The sequence below is a fragment of the Oenanthe melanoleuca genome, chromosome Z (assembly GCF_029582105.1).
Source record: "Oenanthe melanoleuca isolate GR-GAL-2019-014 chromosome Z, OMel1.0, whole genome shotgun sequence".
Classification (NCBI taxonomy): Eukaryota; Metazoa; Chordata; class Aves; order Passeriformes; family Muscicapidae; genus Oenanthe; species Oenanthe melanoleuca.
The window spans coordinates 43,984,972-44,010,113 of NC_079362.1; the positions used below are offsets into that span (position 1 = coordinate 43,984,972).

The window sequence follows — 25,142 nt, forward strand, 5'->3', positions numbered from 1 at the left end:
TTCTGGATGTTAGCAATGTGAATCTTGAAGAACTACTATAAAAATTGTATTTATATGTCTTTTTATGTGCTCTTAGTACTTTACAGATTGGCAAAAGCCAACGTCTGCTGCTTCAACATTTAAAAATGGCATGTCAGTGGATACTTTCAAAACCTACTTATGAATGAAAAACACTATTGAAAAAGCCATCTTTTTGTGTCAGCCTCCAAAAAAACCTCTTGCTTTAAACAGAATGTCTGTTTGGCATTCCAGTACCTTACCTTTATAAAAAATGTCTTGTTTATGGCACAGAGATTTTAAATTCTAAGCAACAGGTGATTTAATTATTATTGTCACAGACTGCTAAAACCCAATCTGTTCACAGTGCTTGAAAGAAGTGTTTTCAGTCAAAAGCAGAAAAAGTAATTCCTTCTGTAAAGCTTCTCAACATCTTTTTTTTATTCAGTTCAATATTTTATGGTGGTTTTGATGAGCAGTGTTTGATAAAAAGAGGGAATGAGCTGATAAGTGGTTAACATTACTAAATGTTAACAATTGAATATTCAGTGAAAATTTCTGTAAATGACCATTTACTTGCTGCAATTTTGGTGTCTTCCAGGACTTAAAATAGACTAGTTTTCCTGTAACTTCATATTGGGCAGACAGATACCTCTATTTGATGCTCATAGCAGTACATGACATATTTTCCCACCCTTACAGCTTGTTATTGGAAGCATCCAGGCAACTCCTTTCTGCCTTCCTTTCCATGTTTCATTAATATATATTCCCTCATAGCTGAATTTGCTCTGCTAGTTTCATCTTTTAAGTGCTTGACAAGTACTTCCTGGCTCACCCCCCTGCTTATTCTGACAAACTTATTTTCCAGATTAATTTAGAATACTTTTGCCTGGTTCAAAAATTCAAGGTTTCAGCTACTTGTCTTGAGAAGAAATCTACCTCTTTGGGCATTAGAATTATCTGCTACTCATCTCTATCCTGCTCTTGAACTCAGGTGATCCTAATTATTAATATCAGAACATTGCCTTGCTACCAGCTCCTTTTCCATCTACAACTCCACTTTCACATTGCCAAGTATATTATGGACCTCTCAACTATTTAGAATCACTCCAAATGGTCAAACATCCTGTAGTCCTTTGTATGCCTTCCCTTGTACTTCAATGCTCTTGTCAGGTTAGCTGAAAATTAATAATTAAAAACTACAATGTCACTAAAATGTAAATTTAATTTTACATTTGCTTTTGGTAATGCCTACCTCTGCCACCACTCAGTATGGATATTTAAATGAGAATGCTAAAAGAAAAACTTTGACAAGCAGGAGGAGGAATTTGCCATTTTGCTGGAGGACTCCAGAAATAGTATATATCTGAGAGTTCCTTCAGGTCTCTGGACACTGAAAACCTCGCTGGAATGAGAGATTTCCCCCCACACTTTCCACAGATATTATTTCTATGTCAGGCTTACAGGTAAAACTCGAGGCAACCTCCAGGAACTGATGTGTAAAAAAGAACACTTTACACTAGAGGCTTGCTAATATGAAATTTTTTAGACAGTGGCTTTATGAATTTAGCATCTTTGCTGAAGTTACTTTTAAAAATCCTTATACAACATTGAAATCTCCTGGTAAAAAGACAAATAGAGCTTTTGTGACTCAGAAACTCCTACATTAACCTGTAGCAGCAATAGGCAAAAAATATGGGAGACTGGTAAAAATGAAGAATGGCGTGGCTGGGAATGCCACCTAGTAACAGAAGATGAAACGATGGAATCTAGAAATAATACTGAGAGTATCCTGGTGAGCAAGTGAACGATGAGTGGGGCAGCAGCCTTTTTCACATTGGTCAAAATTGCTTTTTGGAGGACACCTTGGAATTATGAAGCAAATGTATCTTCTGCTTATAGCATCTTGAATTTATCCTAAAGAAGTGTATAATAAACTTTTTGATAAAATAATAATAAACCTAATAAGCCTGAACAAACCGTTTCTCTAAGCAGGACAAAAAATTCCATTCCTTTTTTATTAAAATATACCATAAAGGAGGATAAAGATGAAAGTTAAAAATACCTTCCAGACTGTGAACTTTTGGGTAATAAAAAGATTCTCACTTAATTAAGTAGGTGAAATACTAATGCTAGATTTTGCCACATAGAAGGGCAGTGGACTAGATTGAACTGGCTGCTGTTTGCATCAGTAGATAAAACCCATACAGACGACTTGTTGCCAGTCAAAGGAAGACTGCTGTAAAATCATAATGGGTTGTAAATGAACAAATTGCTCCTTTTAACTTTGTGAGGAATGAGATAGATCCAAAGCAGGTTTGGTAAGAGAGGCTGAATTGAGCATTGACATGTAGGGATCAAAAGGCACTCAAGTGTCACTGTGTATCATGTATTCTGTGAGACAGGAATTACTGGTCTGACTTGGATAAACAGTATATGTGGCTACCTCTGCTTAACTTGGAAAATGATTATGTATAAATTACATGTGTTTAATAAATGACCATCCACATACTTTCCCATGTTTATTGAGACTAATCTTTTTTGGTATTCATGATGCCAGCAGTATGGCTTATTATTGCCATAGTCAGGTAAATAAAGTAAAACATTTCTGTGCACTAAACCTAAGGAGGCAACTTATTGCTGGCTCACACAGTACTTGTGGTATTCATTTAAACTTTTCCTTCAGCTTACCCTTTGCTGAAAATTTTAGTGTGAGCTCTCCTACAGCAACCATTCTCAGTTCTTTAATTCAGTGCCACTATGGTCTTCAATGATTATTCTCTGTGCTATTTGTTAACACACCATAGGAACAGTCAGCAACTGCTAATCAGCTATGCCTCACTGGAAATGGGCTTGCCAGGAAAAATTTAATTCTTCTTTTTATACTGGTGGAGAAGAGCAGCTCTCACACAGCAAAGTCACTGCAGAGCCAAGACACCCTCCTCATCCATGCTTCTGACCCTGTGTTTCTGCTTCACCTACCCTCTGCTCGACTGTAGGAAAACATCAGGAATCCAGAAGTTACCGCAGATTTCCTTCGGTTTTTTTCCTCTGGGTTGTTGATACTTGAATTCTTTACAAAGGCACTTATGAAAACAGTAATTTGAAATCTGGCATACTGTGAAGATGTTTCCAAAAAGCCAGCTACTCTGGGATAGCATAATTGTATTTCTAAATGACCCTCCCTCCCCTCAGGGTCTTTATATCCACAACTTTGCCTTGTTATGTCTTATATAAAACAAAATTGCTTCCTGACATTTCCCCAACTGTTACTCTTTTTTCTTTTTCCTCCCATGTACCACGCAGTCATCTGCATCACCATTTGAGAATATGTCATTTAAAACCATTGAGAAAAGTATGGAAAATACCCACCACACAAATTCCAGAGGCAAATTACATATTTGACCCAGAACAGCATGTTAAAAACATAGCATCTTAGAATGAAAAAAAAAAAAGGCAACTACATAAAATTACATTTTCATTGAGACTGATAGGTGACTCTAGAAGATAGGTTCCCCTCAAGATAGGTTCCATACTGATTCATATTTTTCAACAATCCTTTTCTTGAAATATTCACGTTTTAGCCTTCCATCTGGTCATACCTGGCCTCTGCTGGCATCTGTCTCTAACAAAATGTGCTTATAGGAGCAAAGCCATATAAACTGCAATGTGCTCTGGGTAAAGGTGTCTTCAAGGACAAAGAAATCTGAGTGTTAACTCCAGAAAAGGTCAGTGAACTTCAGTGAAAACTTTCTCTAAGAAATAAAATGTATCTTTGCCTTCACATGATTTGTTCTGCTTTGATAACGCCTAGCTAAAACTGGACAACACTAAGCTCTAAAGCTGGTACACCTGGTTTGGGCAGCAACCATCATCAACCATGTGGATACATAGCCTCACATGTTTCTTAAGTATCTTTTTCTCATTAGGACATCTTTTCTCTTTGACCACCTCCAACAGTCTGAAGTGACACGGCAACTTTTTAGGTGACACTTGTTTGAACCCACTTTATCAAACTTGGTAAGAAACTAGCCTAGAGAGAAAGGAGCTGGTGATAAAAGGACTTTAGGACATCCTTGTCATGCCTGCTGGACTATGGTTAACCATCTTTCAGCAGACCACACAAAAGGACCAAAAGATTTAGATTGCACAAATAAATGCTTGCTACTTATTGAGTGGCTACAGGTGGACTCCCATTGAAGTTCAGGACAATCAGTGCAACAAAGGATTGGTCTTTTTTTGTCTCATTTCTTTCTTTTTTATACATGAAAAATCTGACTATCTGATGTTACTATTTTTACTATCAATCTTCTGAGGAAGAATGCACAGCAAGTTCTTGCTTACTACGGGGAAGAATGTCTTTACTGTGGCACAGTGAAGTGGCACAGATTGCCCACAGAGGTTGTGGAATCTTTCTCACTGGGGATATTCAAGAATCATCTGAGAGTGGTCCTGTGCCACATGCTCTGGGATGACCGTGCCTGAGCAGGGAGGTTGGACCAGGTGACCCCCTGTGGTCCCTTCCAACCTCACACAAGTCCCTTCCAACCTCACCCATTTTGTGATTCTGTGGGGCAGCAGAGAGAAGAATTTCATGCACAGCCAAAGGACATTGTTAACTAGAACAAAATCACTCATTACATATTAAAAGCTGCCATAAATGCAAATAGGCTTTTTATTAAGGAGAAAACTAAAAAAAAAAAAAATCCCATAAAACTAGTTCTGTTCACTGTGATGACAATAATTTTAATGCAAAAATAATTTTTTTAATCTCACTAACACTTAAGAGATGTGTATTGATCGTGGGGATGGTAGCATGAACAATTTGTTTTCTCATACTTGATAACAATTAATGAGGCAAAATACATTCTGAGGGGAAGAAACAACCATTTCAAATCAGTCTTTGCAATGTAAAGGTGCTAAATAGAGGTGTTCTACACAGTGCATTTTAAGAATGAGAGGTTGAATTATGTAGGATAAATTACACTGTGAGTAATAGCAAGAGAATATTTTCCTATTTTATTTTACTCCTTTAGAGCTCAGTCTCCTTTAAAATTAAAGCCAACTGACCTTGCAGGACAAGGATCCAGATTACACTCTTGAAGTTTTGGCTTTGGCTTGATATTTTCAGGATAATAGTGGCAGTATTGATCTGCTACTACCCGACTGCTTCTCATATCAAAGCACTCAGCAGATGTCAGCTGATAACCTGCGATACACAGAGGAATAAATAATATGAGACGTGATGTTCTTCCTGTCTGGCTCTGAAATGTACCTAAATTCTGGTTTGGAAAAGAAAACTAATTTCATCTTGCTTCACTGCTATAACAGCTGTTGTTTTACAGGTCAGATTGAAAACAGTAAATCACATGTAGTAAGAAACACAAGATAACCAGTATGGTCAAACAAAAATTCGAAGTCTAGAAAGAACAAAGGAAAAACAAAGGCTGAGGTTTCTTAGTCATTAAGAATTGTGCCCTCAGTTTCAGTATAGAGAACAAACCTGCTCGTAGGAACAGGGACAAATCGAGATATGTTGTTTCAGCAAAACCAGGCCCAAATCCCATCAGCCCTTATGTTTGACAGCATTAAATGCAGATACGTGGCTATCAAGGTATACCTTATCTACAGAATCTGGCACAATGCTGAAAATCTACAGGCTACTACCACATTGCTAAATCCCTCCCTTCATTTAGTTGAAACTATTTACATTTCTAGATTTTGCCGATTTTTAAGGTCCAAAACTCAGGGCAGAACTTGGGACAGGTCATGTATGCAGATGACAGCTTCTGAAATACAGTGGTAATTCATTACCTCCACCACAGGATGCTGAACAAGGGAAAAAATCAGTTTCCCTCCATCTGTGAATGATAGGCTGGTAGAAGATGAACTGGACTGAACTGTCAGCAGCACCAGCATAATGGATCTGAAAAAAAGGTTATATCAAAGAGTCAACTTAGCACAAATGCTGGGAAGAACCTTGCAACAAGCACCTTGCAGACTGGAGACACCTTGAAGCTTCATGAAACACCAGATATACTTTGCAATATGAAAACTAAACACTAAAACGAAGCATGGATCAGCAAGAAAATCTTGGGTTCAAAACACAGTCAAATAAATTTCTGGGCATAACCAGTGACCATTTTGAGACCACATTTTGAAAAAAATGAGTGCATGGCAAATGTATGATTAGTGCTATTGAATAATCTTTTAGGGACAGAGGATAGGGACTGATGTTCAGTGAGTCAGAAAATCACCTTCCTTTACCTACTGTCCCCGACAAAAGGACATAGATTTTAGATCTTTAATGTTTCCCAAAAAGCATTCTCTGACCAGTTATAATACACTTGATATTATAGAGTAAAATATGGGAAGCTACACTGTGAAAAATAATAAACAGTATAAAAATTTTAATTCACCATTTTTTCCCTGAGGTGAGGTCTTCATTTCATTCTTCTTTGTGGCACCGTCATTATTATAAAGTTTGTTCTTCTGCTGACTTTATTTTGCTTGTAAAAATGCTTCTGTCATAGGCATGGATCCTGGCTGGGGCTAAGTGCACATCAGCAAAACCTGGGCTTAAAAGCTAGCATGCTTTCAGTACTAGGTGTGCTGAATGGATGTCCCACATAAACAAGAGTTTGTAGTGCAAGGACTGCAAAACCAGAGACCTTCACACTGGTAAAGCAGTACCACTTGCACCTGGCCCAGTAAAAAAACCTTCCTGTTTGATATCTGTGCTGACTAATCCAGTTATAGGGGCTTCAAAATCTCAGCAGGTTATCCCTTGTCCCTATCTCTATGCCTCTGCATGAACAGCTGGCAAGGGATGAACAAAAATTGGCTACTAAAGTCCCCACCTATTTGATTATTTATCCAAGGACCCAGTGTTTCAGTGCTGCTTGACTGTCTCTGCGTCAGTGGCATGATGCTATCACAGCAGAGAAAACTGCCAAATCACAGCTAGAAAATATAGACTCTTCTCCAGTACTGCTGCTGTCAGGAGCAATCCTTCCCCTTTTTTTTCAGACAGCTTAAACTGTTTAACCACTGACTTCTTTTCCTTTTTTTTCTCTTGTTTCAAATGACTCTCCTAGTTTTGGAAACACCATTTTCCCCTTACTCTTCTCTCTTTCCAAACACCAAGAGACATTGTCAAAGAATGGTCTGTGAAACAGAAGCAAAAACATGACAAATTGAGATGAACTTTGTAACTTGGGCTGTTTGTTTTGTTTTCCCCTGTAGATGGACAGCAACATGATTACAAATCAAGATATATCTTGAAGAGCAGCAGGAATGCAAGAATATTGATCTGTCCATGAGGTCTGGTCCACTGAGAATAAGGCTGCCCTTTTCTAATTAAAGAGTGATGTCAATTCTCAAAAGGAAAAAAACCCAAATCAGCTGTAGCAATACAACTGCTTCAGCAATTGGGAGGCCTTTTATACAGATCAATATTGTTTGAATGTGTGTGTCAGAAATAGGATACCTAATTCCTTGTGTGGGGATGGTGCATTAATTACACAATTCAGAAGGGTCTTTCTGGGCTCATGAAAGCCTCAGGCACTCCTGGGAATAATGTTCTGTTGTGCTGGAAGCCATCTGGGGAGGTCTCTGATCTCAATGTGGAGGAAAGGCATTCTCTGGGGGGAATTCTGCTTTTACTCTTTGTTTCTTAAAGATCATCAGCGATTCCTGAACTCAGATCTACTCAGCAGTACAGTCTGCAGTGAATCATGAAGAACAGGTCAAGAGCTCACAGTGGGCTACTATAAAAGGAAGGGGAGGGAAGAAGAGTTTACATTGAAAAAAAATCAGGAAAAAAGAGAAGTTCCTCTCTCTCTCAGCAGACTATTCCTGCATGTCTGGAGTTACCTGTTTCAACACAGAGAAAAGACAGATGTACCATCTTTTGTAGCTTAATGTGGAAGTCACTCACACAGCTAACGATAACAACATAGGTGGGAAAGATCTACAATGAGCCACAGTCATAAGCTCAAATTATACAAAACAAGCAAATAAAAGAAGATACACAGTATTGTATATTTTTAAGGAGTACTGTAAGCAGAAGAGGAACAATAAATGGTGATTCCACATAGCAAAAACTTCTTTTAGGTTTTATTTGACTGTTTGTTAAAGCTAAGATATTTATCCAGGAAAAAACATTACTGGCTACTTGAGTCCTGAAAAACTCAGGGTGAGACCTGATAGGTAGATGCTGTAAGAAATGTTGTTCTTTGACCGCACAGGGCCAACTCCCACACATTGAAATACTCAGCTCTGTAATATGATGAAATTTTTTACCCTTGCAGTATTAACAACACCCTTGTAGCTATGAGAAATGCCAAAGATCCAAATAGAGATGACCATCACCTGAGAATCTCAAGCTATTCCTTTAACAAACAATGAGTTTTGCACACTTAGGTAAGTGAACTAGAAAAAATGGCAATTGATCATTATATCTGCAAATAAAATCCTATCTAAATTTATTAATAGCTTAAGTCAGAAGTACTCAGATCTTGCAGAGCACTCATCCCTGCATTCATCCCTGCACTCAATGGCAACTCCCCAGATATCATCCTTGACTTGCTCTAACTTTTGGTGGAATTTGAAGGACTCCTAACATCAGAGTAGCCCTTACCACTTTCACAGAATCAGATAATGAACTAGGTTGGAAAAGACCTTTGAGTTCATCAAGTCCAACCTATGACCTAACACCTCCTCATCAACTAAACCATGGCACTGAGTGCCATGTCCAGTCTTTTTTTAAATATCTCCACAGACAGTAACTCCACTACCTCCTTGGGCAGAAAATTCCAGAGCACAATCACTCTTCTACGGAAGAATTTTTTCCTAATGTCTAGCCTAAACTTCCCCTGGCACAGCTCAAGACTGTGCCCTCTTGTTCTGTCACTATTTGCCTGGGAGAAGGGACCAACTCCCACCTGGCTACACTCTCAGGAAATCCAGCTCCCTCCGCCGTTCCTCACAGGGTTTGTGTTCCAGCCCCTCACCAGCCTTGTTCCCTCCTCAAGGTCTCAACATCCTTCCTAAACTGAGGGGCCAGAACTGGACACAGCACTCAAGGTGTGACCTCACCAGTGCAGAGTACAGGGGAAGAATGACCTCCCTGCTCCTGCTGGTCACACTGTTCCTGACACAGGCCAGGAGCCACTGGCCTCCTTGGCCTCCAGGGCACACTGCTGGCTCGTGTTCAGTCGCTGTCAACCCTAAAGAATAACACCAGTCATCTGACAAACTGGTTAAAACAAAAACCCTAAGAGTACCCACTGTCTAGCCTACAGTCACTACCAACAGAAATACCCTTTTTCTCTGTTGAAAGACCTTGGAAAAAAATAATCTCTTTTAGACTGTTTTTACACCGATTTTGTTAATGCTTGCCTAGATGATGCAAGAGAACCACAAACTGTTGCTTGGGTGAAGTTTGGTGTTGATTGAATGCAGATTTGGTTTGGAAGATGCCAAAGAAAGTCAAATGAAAACAATAAAATAAAAATTTGAACACAGAAAGAGTGTAATCTTTTTGATTATATTCAGATATTCTGATCTGCTCTATGAACAAGAGACTGCAAAATCTGACTTCACCTTTGCACTTTGTTAGTTTTTCCTATAGCTCCAAAATTTTATTAGTTCACATAAAACCAAACAAGTTAAGTTCCCAAAAGGCCAATGATTTCTTGCTCGATTTTAGCAGTGTAAGCCTGAACCATTTCTCTTTGTTCACTGAAGAGCATACAGCCTGATCTACAAAACTGCAGTAGTTTACTTGGATAGTTTCAAAATTTAATCAGCACTTTATAACCAGCAGTCATAACCAAGTAATTATTAATGTTACTTGTACAGCTTAGCCATGAAAAGTATATTCAATAAAATGTTCTCATTTTATGCAATTGGTGGGAGGTCTGGAGGAAAGACACAGTTTCTTTCTTATGTGTGTGTGTTTCAAAATGGAGACAGAGAAGGGGAATTATTATTTTGTGTCTCATAACCATAGAATCATGAAAGCTGGAAAGGCTTCCCAGGTCATGGAGTGCAACCTTTGACCAAACACCACCATATAAACTAAGCCATAGCACTAAGTACCATGTCCAATTGTTTCTGGAATATTTTCAGGGATGGTGAGTCCAGCACCTCCCTGGGCAGACAGTTTGAATGCTTGACCATCTTTCTAGTGAAGTTCTTCCTGATGTTCAACCTGGACCTCCTCTGGTGCAACTTAAGACTATGCTCTCTTGTCCTGTCAGTGGTTGCCTGTGAGAAGAGACTGATCCCCACCTGGCTGCACCCTCCTTCCAGGCAGCTGTAGAGAGTGACAAGGTCACCCCTGAGCCTCCTGCTCTCCGGGCTGAACAACCCCAGCTCCCTCAGCCACTCCTCACAGGATTTACTGCCTTTGCTGTCCCCCCTCTGGAACTGCTCCAGAAAATTCTGTCTTACACAATTTGACCTGGTCTACTATGAGCTAGCTCCATGTCACCATGCTTATTAAAAAACTTCTAATGGATTCTCCCGTATTATTATTCTGATTCCGATTCTGATTCTGAATGTTTTCTGCAAGTTCCAAATACCAAATCATCAGATTGAAACTAATGAAAGTAATTAATGAGAAATCTGACAAATGTAATTTTGTGCTTCTCATGTCAGTATAAAAAATATTCTACTTCAGGTGCTACAATATTGCTGGTTGTATGTACTGATATCTTGCACTGAAAGATAAAGTAGGACACACAAGAGATCTGTTGCTGTTAATAATTTGTTCATGAAGGAAATAGAAGCCAGACATTGTCATGGGAAAATAAGTTTACTAGTCTGTTTAAAATAACATTAAAGTACATAAAATTAAATAATGAGAGATGCTGAAGGCTTTCAAGCACATGTTCTCAGATGGTTTTTAGTCCTCTACACCAGTCCTCTACCCTGAGCTTGCCTTGTCATTCCCCTGGAATGCTGAAAGGACCTCTGCCCTCGAGGTCCAGGGAACATGTCTACTGCCCACTTCTGCATTCACATCCCCTGATTGTGATAGTCCTTTGTTGGATCAGCCTGGTTTTAGTGTTGTCTTTCTTATGAAAGCCAGCTCCATCTGTTGCTTGTCAATTTAAGCCTCTAAATCAGCCAGAGAAACCCCTCTGAAATTCTTATCACTGATTTACATATTTTACAAAGTATCTCTGAATTGAACTTGCTCACCCTGCCTCAATCTTGGATTAAACAGTATTTATTTAGGTGATAAGTGTGATAAAAAGCCTTTAGATTAATTCTCTCACAAAGCCAAAATAGAAAACTAGAAGGTTCAAATCTTTTACCAGTTCCATTATTCTGTCCAAAAGAAAAAACAAAGAGAAAATCACTGTAGTGGATTGGCTAGGAAAGCTGGTAGTAATGGAACCTGGAGTAGCAGCTATTAGCAATTAACCACCTGTAGAGAATCTACTAGTAAGTGCAATAAATATGAATGTTTCTCAAATAAGAAGACCAAAATTGTTCAATGGAACCAAAGGCAACCCCAAATACACCAAAACCAGATGTGCTGCATCTCTGCTGTGGTACCAATACCCCAGTTGTTGTGGAAAGACCATTTTACCACCATCAACATGCTACCAGGATAAGAGAATTCACCTTCAAACAAGCCACCTTAATGGTCACTGTGGAATATTTATTAACCTTATTTTTTAATGCCAATATCTAAGAAATCAATATAAAAAGAGGATCCCATTGTGATAGATATTGTATAAAAATAAAATTAACACATTGAAAGGGCACTTTTTGCCACACATACATAAACTATTAAAATGGTGAACAAGGTTGGCACCAAGCCTTCATAGCACTAAAAAATGACTGATTTTTGAGTGATATATGTAAACAAAAGTTATAGAATAAGAAAAGAAAAAAATACAAATAGCATTTTATCAGAGGAATAGAAAATTACATGTCTAAGAAAGTCTCTGTACCACCTTAAAATCTGACAGATCATTTCAGATCGGCAGTATTTTAAAGAAGTATGTAAAATTAATGGTAATACATCTTCAGATCCAAACAGCATCCACCCAGTAGTTTCAAATGATGTACTGGATGAGCAAATCCAAATCACATAGGATCATATCCAGCAAACTTAAGTGTATAAACTACAGTTTAAAACACATAAATATAGATAGAAATTTTAACAGTTTTCAGAAGGTGCTTCATGACTAATGAGAAAAACTTCAGTCCAATATCTTCTAGCTCAATTTTTGTGTGAATAGATAAAATGTAAAAAGAGAACAGAACTTAAGAGTATGCTGAGAAAGATAATTTTTTTTCTGAGCATTCTGGTTTGCTTTGAAAAAAAAATAAACAGAGTTTATCCCTCTAATTTTTTTTTCTAGGTCCCTTACCAAAGGTCCCAGACAGGTCCTCCTAGAAGATCCTCACATGAACTGATGACTGGATAAAAAATAATGGTCCAGTAAACTGCTCTTGCAAAGGATGAAGGACTGTGGAATCCCTCAGGGATGCATGCCACAGCATGAGCAGTTAGCTAGCTGTCCAGATGAGCAGGATAAAGGATCAACCATGAGCTTGCCAAGCTGGCTAAGGTAAAAACTTATGAATGGTCCCTAAAATGAAAACCATCTGTGAAAGCACTCAAAGTTTTGACTGACTAAAATTCGAGTTCAATTAAAAAAAAAAAAAAAAAAAAAAAAGCTATGGGAAGCCCCAGTTAATGGGCTAGTTCACCCAGGGGTATTTGTACCAAGTACACCCTACAGCAGTCATTCAGTACTTAAAGGGGGCTACAAGAGCGCTGGAGAGAGGCTTTTGACAAGGGCATATAGAGACAGGATGAAGGATAACTGTTTAAAACAATTAAACAGTTATTAAACTGGAAGAGGGTAGATTTAGTTTAGATATTAGGAAAAAATTAGTGTGAACATGGCTGGACACTGTAAAATGTCACCCACAGAAATTGTGGATGATTTATCCTTGGAAATGTTCAAGACTGGGCTAGGTGTAGCTTTGAGTTAATCTAGAAGTGTTCCTGCCTATGGCAGTGGAGTTGGAACTAGAGAATCCTTGAGGCTTCTTACAACCCAAACCATTCCATGAGTCTATGCAGACACTAGGAAAGAGTTAAAGCATGATGACAGAGATATCAAATACAGAAGTAAAGGAGAAGGGAACTAAACAGTAGTAATAATTTCTTGTTTCTTGGAGTAGGAAAACCAGAAGGAATCAGTGAAAGTATTGCACCAAGGTTTGAACAGTGAGATGTACTCCTTATTTTACACAGTGTATCATTCATTATGGAAATCATTGCATGGCCTAAGGGTCAAATATATTGATTAGGAAAATGATCATGTTCTACATACTATTAATTGAAATAATTTATATTGAACAAAAAAAAGAGGTTGATACAAAATAAAAACTGTACATTGTTTTGAAAAGGTTTAGTTCAAGGTTTTCCATACATTTCACTTCATTTGTCAAAATAGGAGAAAAAATAATTTTCTTGAACTTGTCACAAGATCTAGTAAAAAAAAATTAATGACTGTGTCTCTTTTCAGGCTGGTCATTGTGAGTTTGTGAGTTTGACCTATAAATTATTACAAAAATTGTATATTTTTTGGATATCAGGAAATCAGATTAGGTGATTTTTTATGACTATTACTAGGAAAAGAAGAATTGAAGGCAAGCAGAGATTGATAAAAGCCATTGATACAACATGCTTCCAGCTAAATTCAATCTGCAGTGTGCCAAAATGACCTCAGGAAGACATATCTCAAGACATAATTTTGCTTTAGAACAGATTGCCAATATTCCATTGATCTCTTCTAGATGAAGCAAAGTGTTTCAGTGAGTTGACCTTGCTTTCACAAAAGTTGAATCAGTCACACTAAATGTTAACTATTACTATTTCTGTGCACTCAGCCTTAATTCTATCTCATCTACATCCAGAAGCACCATCTTAACCCCAAACTGTCAGGGCTTTCAAGATTTTTCCCCACTTTCCACCTGATAGGAAGCCTTCTCCCAAATATGTGGTATAATCCCTTCTGGAAACCTCTGCCAGCATCAGAACTAAATTGCACTGAAGACTCTTATGGTCTTCACTTCCAGTCCTAATATGATAATACCTCATATATCCAGCAATATGTGAACTACAAACAGTAGCTCTTTGCTGCTAGAGCAAATTTGCATCATTTGGCCTCTGCCTTAAAGCAAGAGCTTAAATAATTTATTTCATGCCACAAACTAAATCACTGTGTGCTCCTTGTTCAAAGTAATATTTAATCCAACCCTAGCCCTAGACTGACAAGGCCCATCAACCTCTCTGCCAGCTGGCTACCTGTACATGCATTATCTCCAGCATGCCCTAGCAAGTCTCAGGAAGTCTAGACTAAGTCCCAACCTTATTTTCTTTCGCTAACCTGGACTGCTATCAAATACATTTATCTCATCAGCACTTTCTGCCAGTGCTAGATTGCAGCTGAGCCAGCAGTTGTCTGGCTAGCTCTAGAGTTCTGTGTAATTCAGCATCCACTTTTCAGTTGCATTTTATGACTTTTTGGACAATCGGTGGCCAAAACCCTAATTTCAGCAGTAACTTGGCCCAAGTGAACGCAGTTCACACCATTTCTAAATCAGCCAGCAGGCACACCTCAGCCACCAGCACAAAAATAAAAGCACCAGACAGTTTCTCCTGGCAGCAGCCCTTAGCCAAAGCTTGTCGCTCCTAGCACTACAAAAAGACAACATCAATACAATGCAATCCTAATCCAAATCCAAATTCCTTTAAAAGCCTCCAGATGAACATTTGTGCAATCCAACTTTATGCATCCCCCATGCAAAGGGCTTGGTCTGGGCAGGCACTATGAATGAACCCTCATCGATACCAGTGATTTAAAACCAACACAAACATAGTCTAGCCTAGATCTAGGCCTACAATTGTTTCTCCTCCAAAATAAACCCAAGCCCAGATAATACCTTTTGCTGTTTTAAACCCACTGGTCTTTGCTGGCTCACACCTCAGCCGCAGGGCTGGGGCCCTAGCTGTGCAGTCAGCCTGGGCACCAGACCCTAACTGGCTGAGCTTTGCCAGCCTCACTCCTCACTGGCAGCTCCTGTGGTGGCTCCCCTAAGCATGCCACTAATGTGGTTCATATTTACAGCCATCTGGTGATGACTGTTCTCATTATATGGTCATCTCTAGACTCTATCTGACAGAACTGCTCAGAGGAGAGCAGACGTGTGACATGAACTGGGCACCCCAAGAGTCTCTGTTTAGGGTCTGAAATGTACAGACATTGCCATCAACAGAGGAGATGTTTTAGCACAGACAAGTGAACAAACATGACACTGGCAGCAGAGCAGATCAGGGCAGCTCTCCTGCCCAGGGAGTGTCCCCCTGTGTGATATTACTACTTTTATCTCTAGACCACAGAACAGACTGATGTCCAAGTGAAAATGGACCTTCATTTCTTCAGGACTATATCAAACATGACACAATTTTCTTACAGAAAAGTAGTTCTAGCAGGATTTAAGTTTACTGGCACTTTTTCCAGATATTTTGCCTTCCAAAAATTAAAGTTTACAGTGGACACTTACAATTCTCAAATGATCAATATAAAAAATAAGAGAATGAAAGACTTTGCTCCTTCTTCAATTTTTGTGACAAAACCTTTTTCTTTTAAATACAGCTGTTTTACTGAATTATTTTTACTATTGACACATCTTGTGAAAAGATTGCCAAGAGGAGTATGAGCAATGTACCATTGACTATTATATACTAAAGAAATAAAGTAAAGTAAAGTAATTATACAAACTCAGCTCCTCCAGAAACAGCATGAGGTTTTTTCTTGCAATTTTAAAGCACTCTGTGTTACCAATAAAGAAAGTTAAGTGTCAAGTCTCACACTGAGTTTCTGCTTCTGAATTATATCCAGGTGTCTAACTTGACCTGTCTGAATAAAAGCATTCAAGATCAAGTGAAAAGAATGACAAGAATAATTCTGGAGACAATGATTCTAAAACTAGAGTTCTGTTACATCTACAAATTCATTTAGATCTGTTTGCATAAAAATCTGCCTTGGCCCAGGAAAGTAAATCTTTCCATCCAAAGAGATCCCATGTCATAAGGAAAGCTTACTAACACCATAGAGAAATATTTTGTCTGATTTTTTACAGAGAAGTACTTTCAAAACCTGAAAGCAAAATCATCATAGATAAAGCAAGTATGAAAAGCATTCCAAGCTGACACAGCTGAGAGGTAGCATCTTGGATTACATGCATCTATGTACGCTCATATCTGATAAAATCTAACAAAATAAATATACAGAAGGAAAAAAAAATCTGCTAGAAAAATAATTTAATAGTGCAGAATAATATCTGTGTTGCTTGAAGTAATAGCTGAAGTATCTTCTACAGCTGTCGATTAAAAAAATGTAACCGTGATTCAAGAGAAGAGAATTTCTTAGTGCATAAACCAATGCAAAATTTAATTCAAACCTTAGAAAAGATCCTACAACCATGAACAGCTGATTGTGAATTTTTGGTGTATTTTTCTATATCCACAAAAGACAAGAGATTTAACACCTAATGAGTCATGTTACTTTGACTTTCAAAGGTGCATACTCATAGGAGAACTCAAAATAGTTTCATCTCAATTCAGCAGTGTCTGTTCTGCCCACGCCTAGCTAATTTGTACACTCATATTGCTCAGACTGTCATCATTTAAACAGGGTACTCCTTTGATTTAACCAGCACTTCTCACCTTGCTTTGATAGAGAAGGAAATGCAAGCACTAAGGGATAAAGGTATTTTCCTTGTCATAAAAGACAACAGCAGAAATATAAGGAAAAGAGTACAACCTTCCCATTGCCCTTTAAGAACAATTGGTCTACATGATTAGCTGTTTCCCCACAAATATACTGTAACTAGGCCGCCAGAAATTCACAGACAGCAGAAATAAAACAAAGAGAGAAACACTGTTTACATTGCACTGATGTACACCATCTCTGTATCATCTGTAAAAGAGATAAATGAGTTTCAGATATTTTGAACTGAACAGTATCTATTTTAGTAAGGCATTTTTGTTCTGCCATTCAAAGAGGAAGGAACATATTCCTTAGTACAGGCTTCTCCTTGTGAAAAAGTTCTGAAAATTGCAGTTTGTTTTTTGAGCTGCTAACATACCACGATGGGCACAGGACAGTCTACAGGACTGTGCCTCTTCCCCAGCTAACCCATTCCAGCTCAGCTCAGCTTAACCCAGGACAATCACTTAGGACATTTTCCAGTTCACTGTTCAAACCTCTAGCTGCCATTAGCTCAGGGTTAAAGCAAATGTCATCTGCCTCTGGGGCTCATAGTGAAAAATTTACATAGTCTTGGACATGATACAGGTTTTGCAGTTTTACAGCTGAGATCCTTCAGGTTCCTTGGATCTACTGGAAAAGAATTAATTTTATTGCAACTCCCAAATGTTGTTTTTCATATGTTTGTTTTCCCACAGAATGTGTGCATTGCTTCCAGCAATGTGTTTTATATTACCTGGAAGAATAGAAATGCTCTAATGGGAAGGAACAATTTTCCTCTTATTGCCAGCACAACAAAAAGCAGAACTTCAAAACGATGCCATGACTCCTCAAGCAAAATTATTCCATTTATTTTAGAGCCTGGGGACTTGACTCTTCACTTTCTTACAGTCTTCTGTACAACTACACTAGTATATACCCAAAACACTATGGACCAAAGATATATTTTTTTACTTATCACAGACAAAACTGGAGGTCATTGATTTATAAGTACCTCAGTAGTACATATAGAAAGTAATGTGTCTTTTCTTGAAATGAGTTAATATTTTCTTTTTATGGCACATATTGGCTATGCCTTCCTTGACATACATGCAATCTCTCTCTCCTGAGGAGTTTCCAGTGAGGCTTCCATCAAATACACAGCCATAAAGAATTACATGAAGAGTATAAGTGATAGCCTGCATTAGGCTTTGTGATAAACATCTCCTGGAAAATTAAGATCTAGAAAAATCTCTTTCATCTTCCTAGTACATCTTGCCTTACTTAATGCTGCTCTCAGATGTCAATGACCAATGACCCTCACCTTGATAGTAAAATCTGCAGTGAGAGGCCCAGATATTCTTAAGATCTCCTTGTCAGGAAACTTCTGGAAGTCAATGCTAGAATTTTCTACAACGAAGGAGCCAATGGTGCTGAGGTTGTTTTCACTCTTCACACCTTGGAGAGTCTTAGTTTCCAAATCTGACAAATAGAAAAAAAACTTGTCAGGAAACCAAAGCATTGCAATTTGAAGTGAGAGAAGAAAAAAAAAAAAAACAGCACAAATTAGTAATATTGTAACTCTTTTCCCATAGTTATTCCTGTTTGCACACTTTCCTTTTATTTTTTCTCTTCCATCTGCTTTTCGTCTTTGTTCAACCCTTAGATTTTTAGCTCACATTCCCCTCCTCACCCACAGGTCATGTTTTTACTCTCTTCCAGACACACTAATCCATTCCTTGCTAGGCATACTTGCTGTTGTTTAACTCACCCTCAGTAAGTCACGCTCCAATGTGGAGCGTGACTCAGACCTTGGCCCATGAGCACTGCTAAGCTGCCATACCTCCTTCAGTTCAAAGGTGGGTCACTAACCACATGTTGTTGTGGAAGACAATTAACTAAAAGCAGGATATCCAGGAAAGAAAGATCAGTATGACAGCAATCCCATTTCCTCTCCAGAAGCAGTCTGACCCATCCCAGTGGAGTAGAAGGGGAAGGTGGGTGCTGAACCTTCCCGAGTTCTCCATCTGGCTCTGTCCGTATTCACAGCTCCCCAAAAGTGGGCATTAATTCAGATACTGTTTTTTAGTGGCTACTTCTGATTCTCATATTAAAAGTAATGATAATTCCTTAAATAGAAATCAACAGTCAGAAAGTAGGTCTGTTTCATCATTCAGCTAGCATCCCTACCAACTCCACATTATGCTTTACAACACATTCATCAGCAAACTGTTTTCTGGCAGTTATTTAAAAATGACAGGGAATTTCATAACAAAAGACTGCAAAGCTGCAAACCTTTCACATATATTTATGAATATAGACACAAAACCCCCAACACAGTGAGGCAGCTAAGGGATACTATTCATCTATGATGGAGATATATTTTCAAAGACAACAAAAAGCAAAAAAAGTTTTTATTTGCGTATATTAAGTTGCTAATTAGGGAACAAAAAATGTAATTTCAGTAATTAGACTGCTTTTCGTGATGGATTAAGGGAATTAATTAGTGAATGAAGTTGCTGAGGCAGTACACTAAGAATCTGCACTATAGTGATGAATTCCTTGGATTTCAGTGAGACCAGTCTCTTCCTTTGTGATGCACTTGGCCATCTATTTGTGTTTGGACAAGCCTGCATGCATCAGGAATAAAGATGGTTTTAAGACTTGTGTGTATAATCAGCCTCATGTTGACTTCTCCCACAGCCAAAGCTCTCAGGGCAAAATACTCCCTCCCCCTGCAACTGACTGTAGCTCATACATATATAAAATCCTTTGATGGGTGAACAGAAAGATTCACGGAGACATCTGAAACAAGAAAGAGATATATTTGGACTTATTCATGTTAACACAGCGCCGTTAATCTAATCTCAACCAGTGACTGAGGCAGACCTTGCTGATTCAAATATTTTTGTCATGAAATATGACATGGTCTGAGTGAAGCTTTAGATCCATCTCTTCAGCTAAAATCTCATTTCTCTCTGAGCTGTCTTATAGCTCAATTTCACTGAAACAACAACAAAAGTACAAAATTTTCTACCTTGAAAGAGAACATCTATATTGGAAAAAACAGGAGAGAAAGGAAGAGTGCATGTCATGTACTGGGAAAGTATTATCAGCCATACTGGAGCAGCTCAGGAATACCCAAAGGGCCACTTAAAACTGAGGTATCGGCCACATTTGAACTTTTAACAAAAACATAACATATTTTTTCTTGGTTTATAACCTATAATTTGCTGGTCTTTTCCCACAGCTTTAAATCTGAATAATCCACTTCTTTCTCAACACGAGTAGGGAGTTACAGTACAGGACTAGTAAGCCATCCCTTATTTTTATACCTGTATGAAATTTTTGGGTGAAAGAAAATATGAAGACAGTGAAATGATTTGGTGTTTCACATCTTTGCTGACACTTATGTTTGTATCTACACTAACAAAAACAGAAGACATAAATAGTCCGTGCTGCAGAAAATTCGTAAAGACTTTTGGAAAAGGAGAACAGTAGCCCAACTTATCTTACAATAATTTTTGCTACTGAGAGGTCAAGCAGTACAGTTCGGGGTTTTATTCTGACAGTAAATTTATTTTCTAATCTCTAATATTCATTTGCTGCTGACAAGAAAGGAAGCAGCTTGTGAGCAGCTACTGCACTGGAAGATGAGGAGAGGGTTGCAAGGAGCTTCTATTCATGAAATAAATGGATTTGCCTTCAGCTGTAGCAGAGTATTCTCAAATCCTGAGATTCCTCCCAGAAAAGAGTGATATACAGCTGCTGGGATACACAGAAGAAGCAGGAAAGTGTTATAGCCACTATAAGTGGCTATGAATTCTGCTATGGACTAGCAGAACCCAGTGGTCTTAACTCCTTGGAGCAGTATCACTGCTAAAGAACAAGGTTTCATTTTTGCATGTGGTTTCAGATCTTTAGAGTGTGATTTTGTGTGTGTGTGCATGCACACACATGGTGGGAGTGCATATGTGTATCTAGGGGAGAGAGAAAGATCATAACAGAGATGTGCAAAAGTCACGAGCAGCTTGATGGCTGAGCTGAGCTGAGCTGCAGGGAAGCTTACACTTTACTGTTCTCAATATTTCACTCAGTGGTATGCATTTTATTAATTTTAAACAAAAGCACTTGACACCAAGTGAGCCAGCCAAAGGACAAGAAAACAGAAATGACTGAAAATTATGGAGGGGCAAAGAGCTCTGCACTGTTGGCCAAGGTCTGCTTTGAAAAGAGTGTACCACTGAGGTGACTGGGTCTGAGGAAAACTTCTAGAGCAGCACTCATCCGTGTGTTGAAATCAGTGATCTGAGAGAGGGAAACCAGACACCAGGGTGTAAACAGAGCACTGCAGGTTACCAAGGCTCTCTTAGTCAAGTTTACACCAACTTCTTCTACTTACATAAATGATCAGGTCCTTTCAGCACGAGACGAACTTGCCTGCTGCCATAGGGAATAGCAACCACTGTATCATTCACTGTGGGAATGCAAAAATGCATGGAGTAAATAAGCAAGGAAATTCCCATCTGTTTTCAAATAAGCATTGAAATACATGTTTACGAGGCAGGCAAAAGAAAAGCCTTAGGACCAATTAAAAACCCCAAGAATTATTATTAAAAATCTGGAAAAGGAACTTGTCAAATGTAGTAAGAAACTTTTGCTTAGAAGAATTCAAACCTGCTGATTTTATTTATCCCCAACTCCTTCACAACTATTTATAGTTTTCAAGAGTAACTAATAAGTTTCTATTCCACACAGCTCCACTTAAAACTCTCAAGTATTTTGGTATTTTGAATCAGTGTTTGTGGTGAAGTAGAGAAGCAGATGCTTATCTGATGTTCAGCCAGAACAGCTTTCCCATTTTTCACTTGACTTCTTCCCATTTAAAACCCACAGCTTCTCCAAGATCCTGTCCATGCTATGTGATGGTCTCCTGCTGCTCTCAGGTATGTCATCCCTTTCACACCTCTTATTTTAATGACCATAAGTGCTATAATTCTGCTTCCCTTTCTACACTGCTAGCAGAAAGCCCCTGGAAAAGCAGAAACCCATTAGACTGTCATATAAAGAAGTATTAAAGCAGGATCTTGCACCTATGAAGCCTTGGGAGCTTTGCCAACTGCATTTAAACCGAGGTGTGAATTAACATGTAGGTCACATGCAGCTGTGAAAGTTAGTTAGGTCAGCATTTCTAAAGCATTTTTAACCTCAGTAATGTCCTGAAGGGAGACAGAAGGACACAGAAAAAGGATATAAAATGCAATACCTGGGTTATGAAGTGGCATACCCAGAGAGTGCTGACTTGGACCAACCAGCACATTTCATTCACCTTTCCCTGTCCTTTCTGCCTTCTTCCCACATAACTAGAAGCTGGGAAAGAAAAAGTATGCATGCCTAAAAGGATTTTTTCTGAGGAGCAAGAAGGTGGTAGACCTGAGAGGAACAAAGTCTCTTTCACTATTTATTCATTAGAACTGCTCACAACTATGTCATGAAATGCCTTCTAGCAGGAGCTACAGCTCTGCTCTCAAAACAATGTTTTGCTTTGTCAGGTGAGGCTAGCTCAGACAATAAAAGCATTTTACCTTTCATTCAAACATATGAGTTGGGGTCTTACACTTCCCAGAGCAAACTGGGAAAACTTTCGGAACCCAACTAAATTAGGATTCTCACTTATCAGCAAAATAGTTGTTGATGTTGTCATTTTATATCAAAGGTGAGAGATGCTGACAGAGAAAGGAAACACTAACAGAAACAGGAACTTTTAAGCAATACATTAATTCATCCAATACAGTCATGCATCCAAGCCCATAATATCTCAAAAACTGTTAACTAGAACCCTTTTACATTTTAAATTCTCTAATGCATCATAGGAATTATTGACACTCTTATATTTCAGAGCTTTATGGGATGAAGTATTCATACTTTTGTTGCCTCTTACTATCCCAGAAGTGAGGTGAAAATGTATGCAGTGTAAGTGCATAAAACAAAAGTTTTGTGAAGATAAAGACTTCATAAAGACAAATTTTCAGGTGCTTCTGAACCATGTCCATTTTCAAGTTCTGATTTGATATATTTTCTCAAACTATCCAAAATTTTAGTGCCTAAGTCTTTTGTAATACTGGGCTTAAACTCAACACACTTTTTGCTCATACACATCTCTGATACCACATGGATTAGTAAAGCTAAAAATCTTTCATATCAATACATAATTCAGATTTTGTATTTGGAAAAATACACATTCAATTTCTAAAAATTCTAATTCAAGAATTCTAATTCTAATTCAATTTCTAAATTATTTATACTGCTTAATTGGTATTCAGATTCAAGATACCCAGTAGGTTAAATTATTTTATCTATTGTCTGGAACAAAATACATGAGTATGATGTATAATTTGGCTGTATATATATATATAAAATTTTTTTGAATGTGTTTGTAAAAACAATAATTTAAATTTAATAAACCCCAATATTAATAGTCTTTTTACAAGTCTTATTTAAAGACAGTCCCATGACATTATTATATCTGACTGTCTCTGACTGTTACAAGCTCTGTGCTGCAAAGTTAACAACTCTCTGACATGACACAGAAAACTCAGATAGTTTAAAGACCATGTGAGCTTATATCCACAGCATGCATCTTCTGCCCCAGGGTATTGCTAGGACTGTATTTCACCTGATCTTGTAGTTGTTTTCCATTTGAAATCTATCACACTTTATATGAAATGCAAAGCTCAGAGGGGTTTATTCTTATCACAGTGCTTCCTGCTTTCACAAAGCAGAAGCAGTGGGGACTGAAGAATAATTTCCTGAGGTTAACAGTGATAAGGAGGAGACATTTCCTGTGAAGAGATGTGAAAGTAAGCAGGCTAACATTTAGTCACATCTCTCTCCAACAATAAGCAGAGAGACAGATTGTTGAGCAGCTGTGTGGAAAAGACACAAAATGCTTTAACAGGTGGTTGGTTTTCTCTGGAGACCATGCATAGGGAAGCAAAGGAAGGTCCCAGGTAACTGAAAGGACAGTGGCTTAGGGCTAAGAAGAAAGTGCAAGGTTTCAGGCAAAAGTTAAATGTCATGTGCATACATCAGATTCCCATGAGAGAGAAGTTTCTTCTAGTTTTGGATTTTTAATTTGTATTTTGTCCAAATGGTTTGTCAGTTCTCATGGAAAATGGAGTTCTTTCTGTCTCCCGATTACTACTGATATTCAGTGGAAATACGGAACCACATCTATTTTTGACAACCACAGCAAGAGCAATTAGGTGAATATCTAGACAGCATTATAACTTCTACAAGTCTCTTTTAAAACTAATCTGCTTTGCTAGTAGATATTAATCCTGTTTCAGAAAAATACCAACTTTGCACTAGGTGATCAGCAGAATGCACTCACAACTTATGGGACTAACACTCTAGCTTCTTGGTGAATACAAAGAAGCTTGCTTAAATGCAGCTTATAGGAAGGATGTGCACAGTTCCCTAAAGAAAATATTAAATAAAAACAGACTTTCTGCAGACTTCTGAAGAATCACCCAAGCCACCTAAGAAAAAATAGTATTTCTGGAATCAATAAAGATTTTTGTAGCCTTTTTATTATCTGTCTTACAAAAGTATAGACACAGGTGCTTTGTTTTTCATAAAAATGTAGGTGGGAATTCAACATCACACTAAATCCTGCCCTACTATGTTTCTGTCTCTGAGGCCTATTGGGACATGGACACTATCCTTATAAATAGTGAAAGAAGCTGTTTCTGTAGGAAATGCTAAGTGTTTAAAAGCTTTATGAACTTTGTTCTCTTGCTCCATACCAATGCAGTTACTCTTTGACAGAGAGAAGCTTTTGCAAAAAGCAGCTCTCCCTGTTATATAACCCACAAGTATACACACAGTCTTCAACAGATACTACACTGCTATTTGAATCTTTAAAGTTACATGCTATTCAGCAGTCGCAAAGTTGCTCCAGAACAGCAGAGCTGATCAGACTCTAAGGCTGGGGGCAGGTTTTCAGGCTAGCACAGGTGATTCCATAGGTGTGTCTACACAGGCATGAAAATTCCCCTACCTTTTGATCCTTCCTTCGAAACTGACCAGTCTCACCCTAAAAGTTTTAAAGCTCCATCTGTGGTGCTGTAAACTGATTTAAAAAGCCTGTCTGGGGTTCAGGATAAACTAACCCCCTCACTGGGACGCACTAATGCCAATTTACCACTCTGGGTTAAGGCTGGGTCAGCATGCAGGAAAGGCCATCTTTTTCTGTAGAGATCTCTCATGCTTGTGTAGGCACTTTCTGACAACTTGGGTTCCTCAGTTGCCTGTAGAACTGGGTGACCATGCTGAGCATGCAGGCACATG

The 25,142-nt window shown here is 38.3% G+C and overlaps 1 protein-coding gene across 1 annotated transcript in view; it reads right to left on the reverse strand.

The window, feature by feature from the left end:
- ADAMTSL1 (ADAMTS like 1) overlaps positions 1-25,142 on the reverse strand; it is a 176,650-nt gene that overhangs the window by 95,550 nt on the left and 55,958 nt on the right. The window contains exons 7-10 of the mRNA XM_056514574.1: positions 21,193-21,267; positions 18,115-18,272; positions 5,812-5,923; positions 5,068-5,206 (exon numbers count right to left, since the gene is read on the reverse strand). Of these exons, the coding sequence (XP_056370549.1) occupies positions 5,068-5,206; positions 5,812-5,923; positions 18,115-18,272; positions 21,193-21,267 (484 nt within the window). The remainder of the gene's footprint in view (positions 1-5,067; positions 5,207-5,811; positions 5,924-18,114; positions 18,273-21,192; positions 21,268-25,142) is intronic.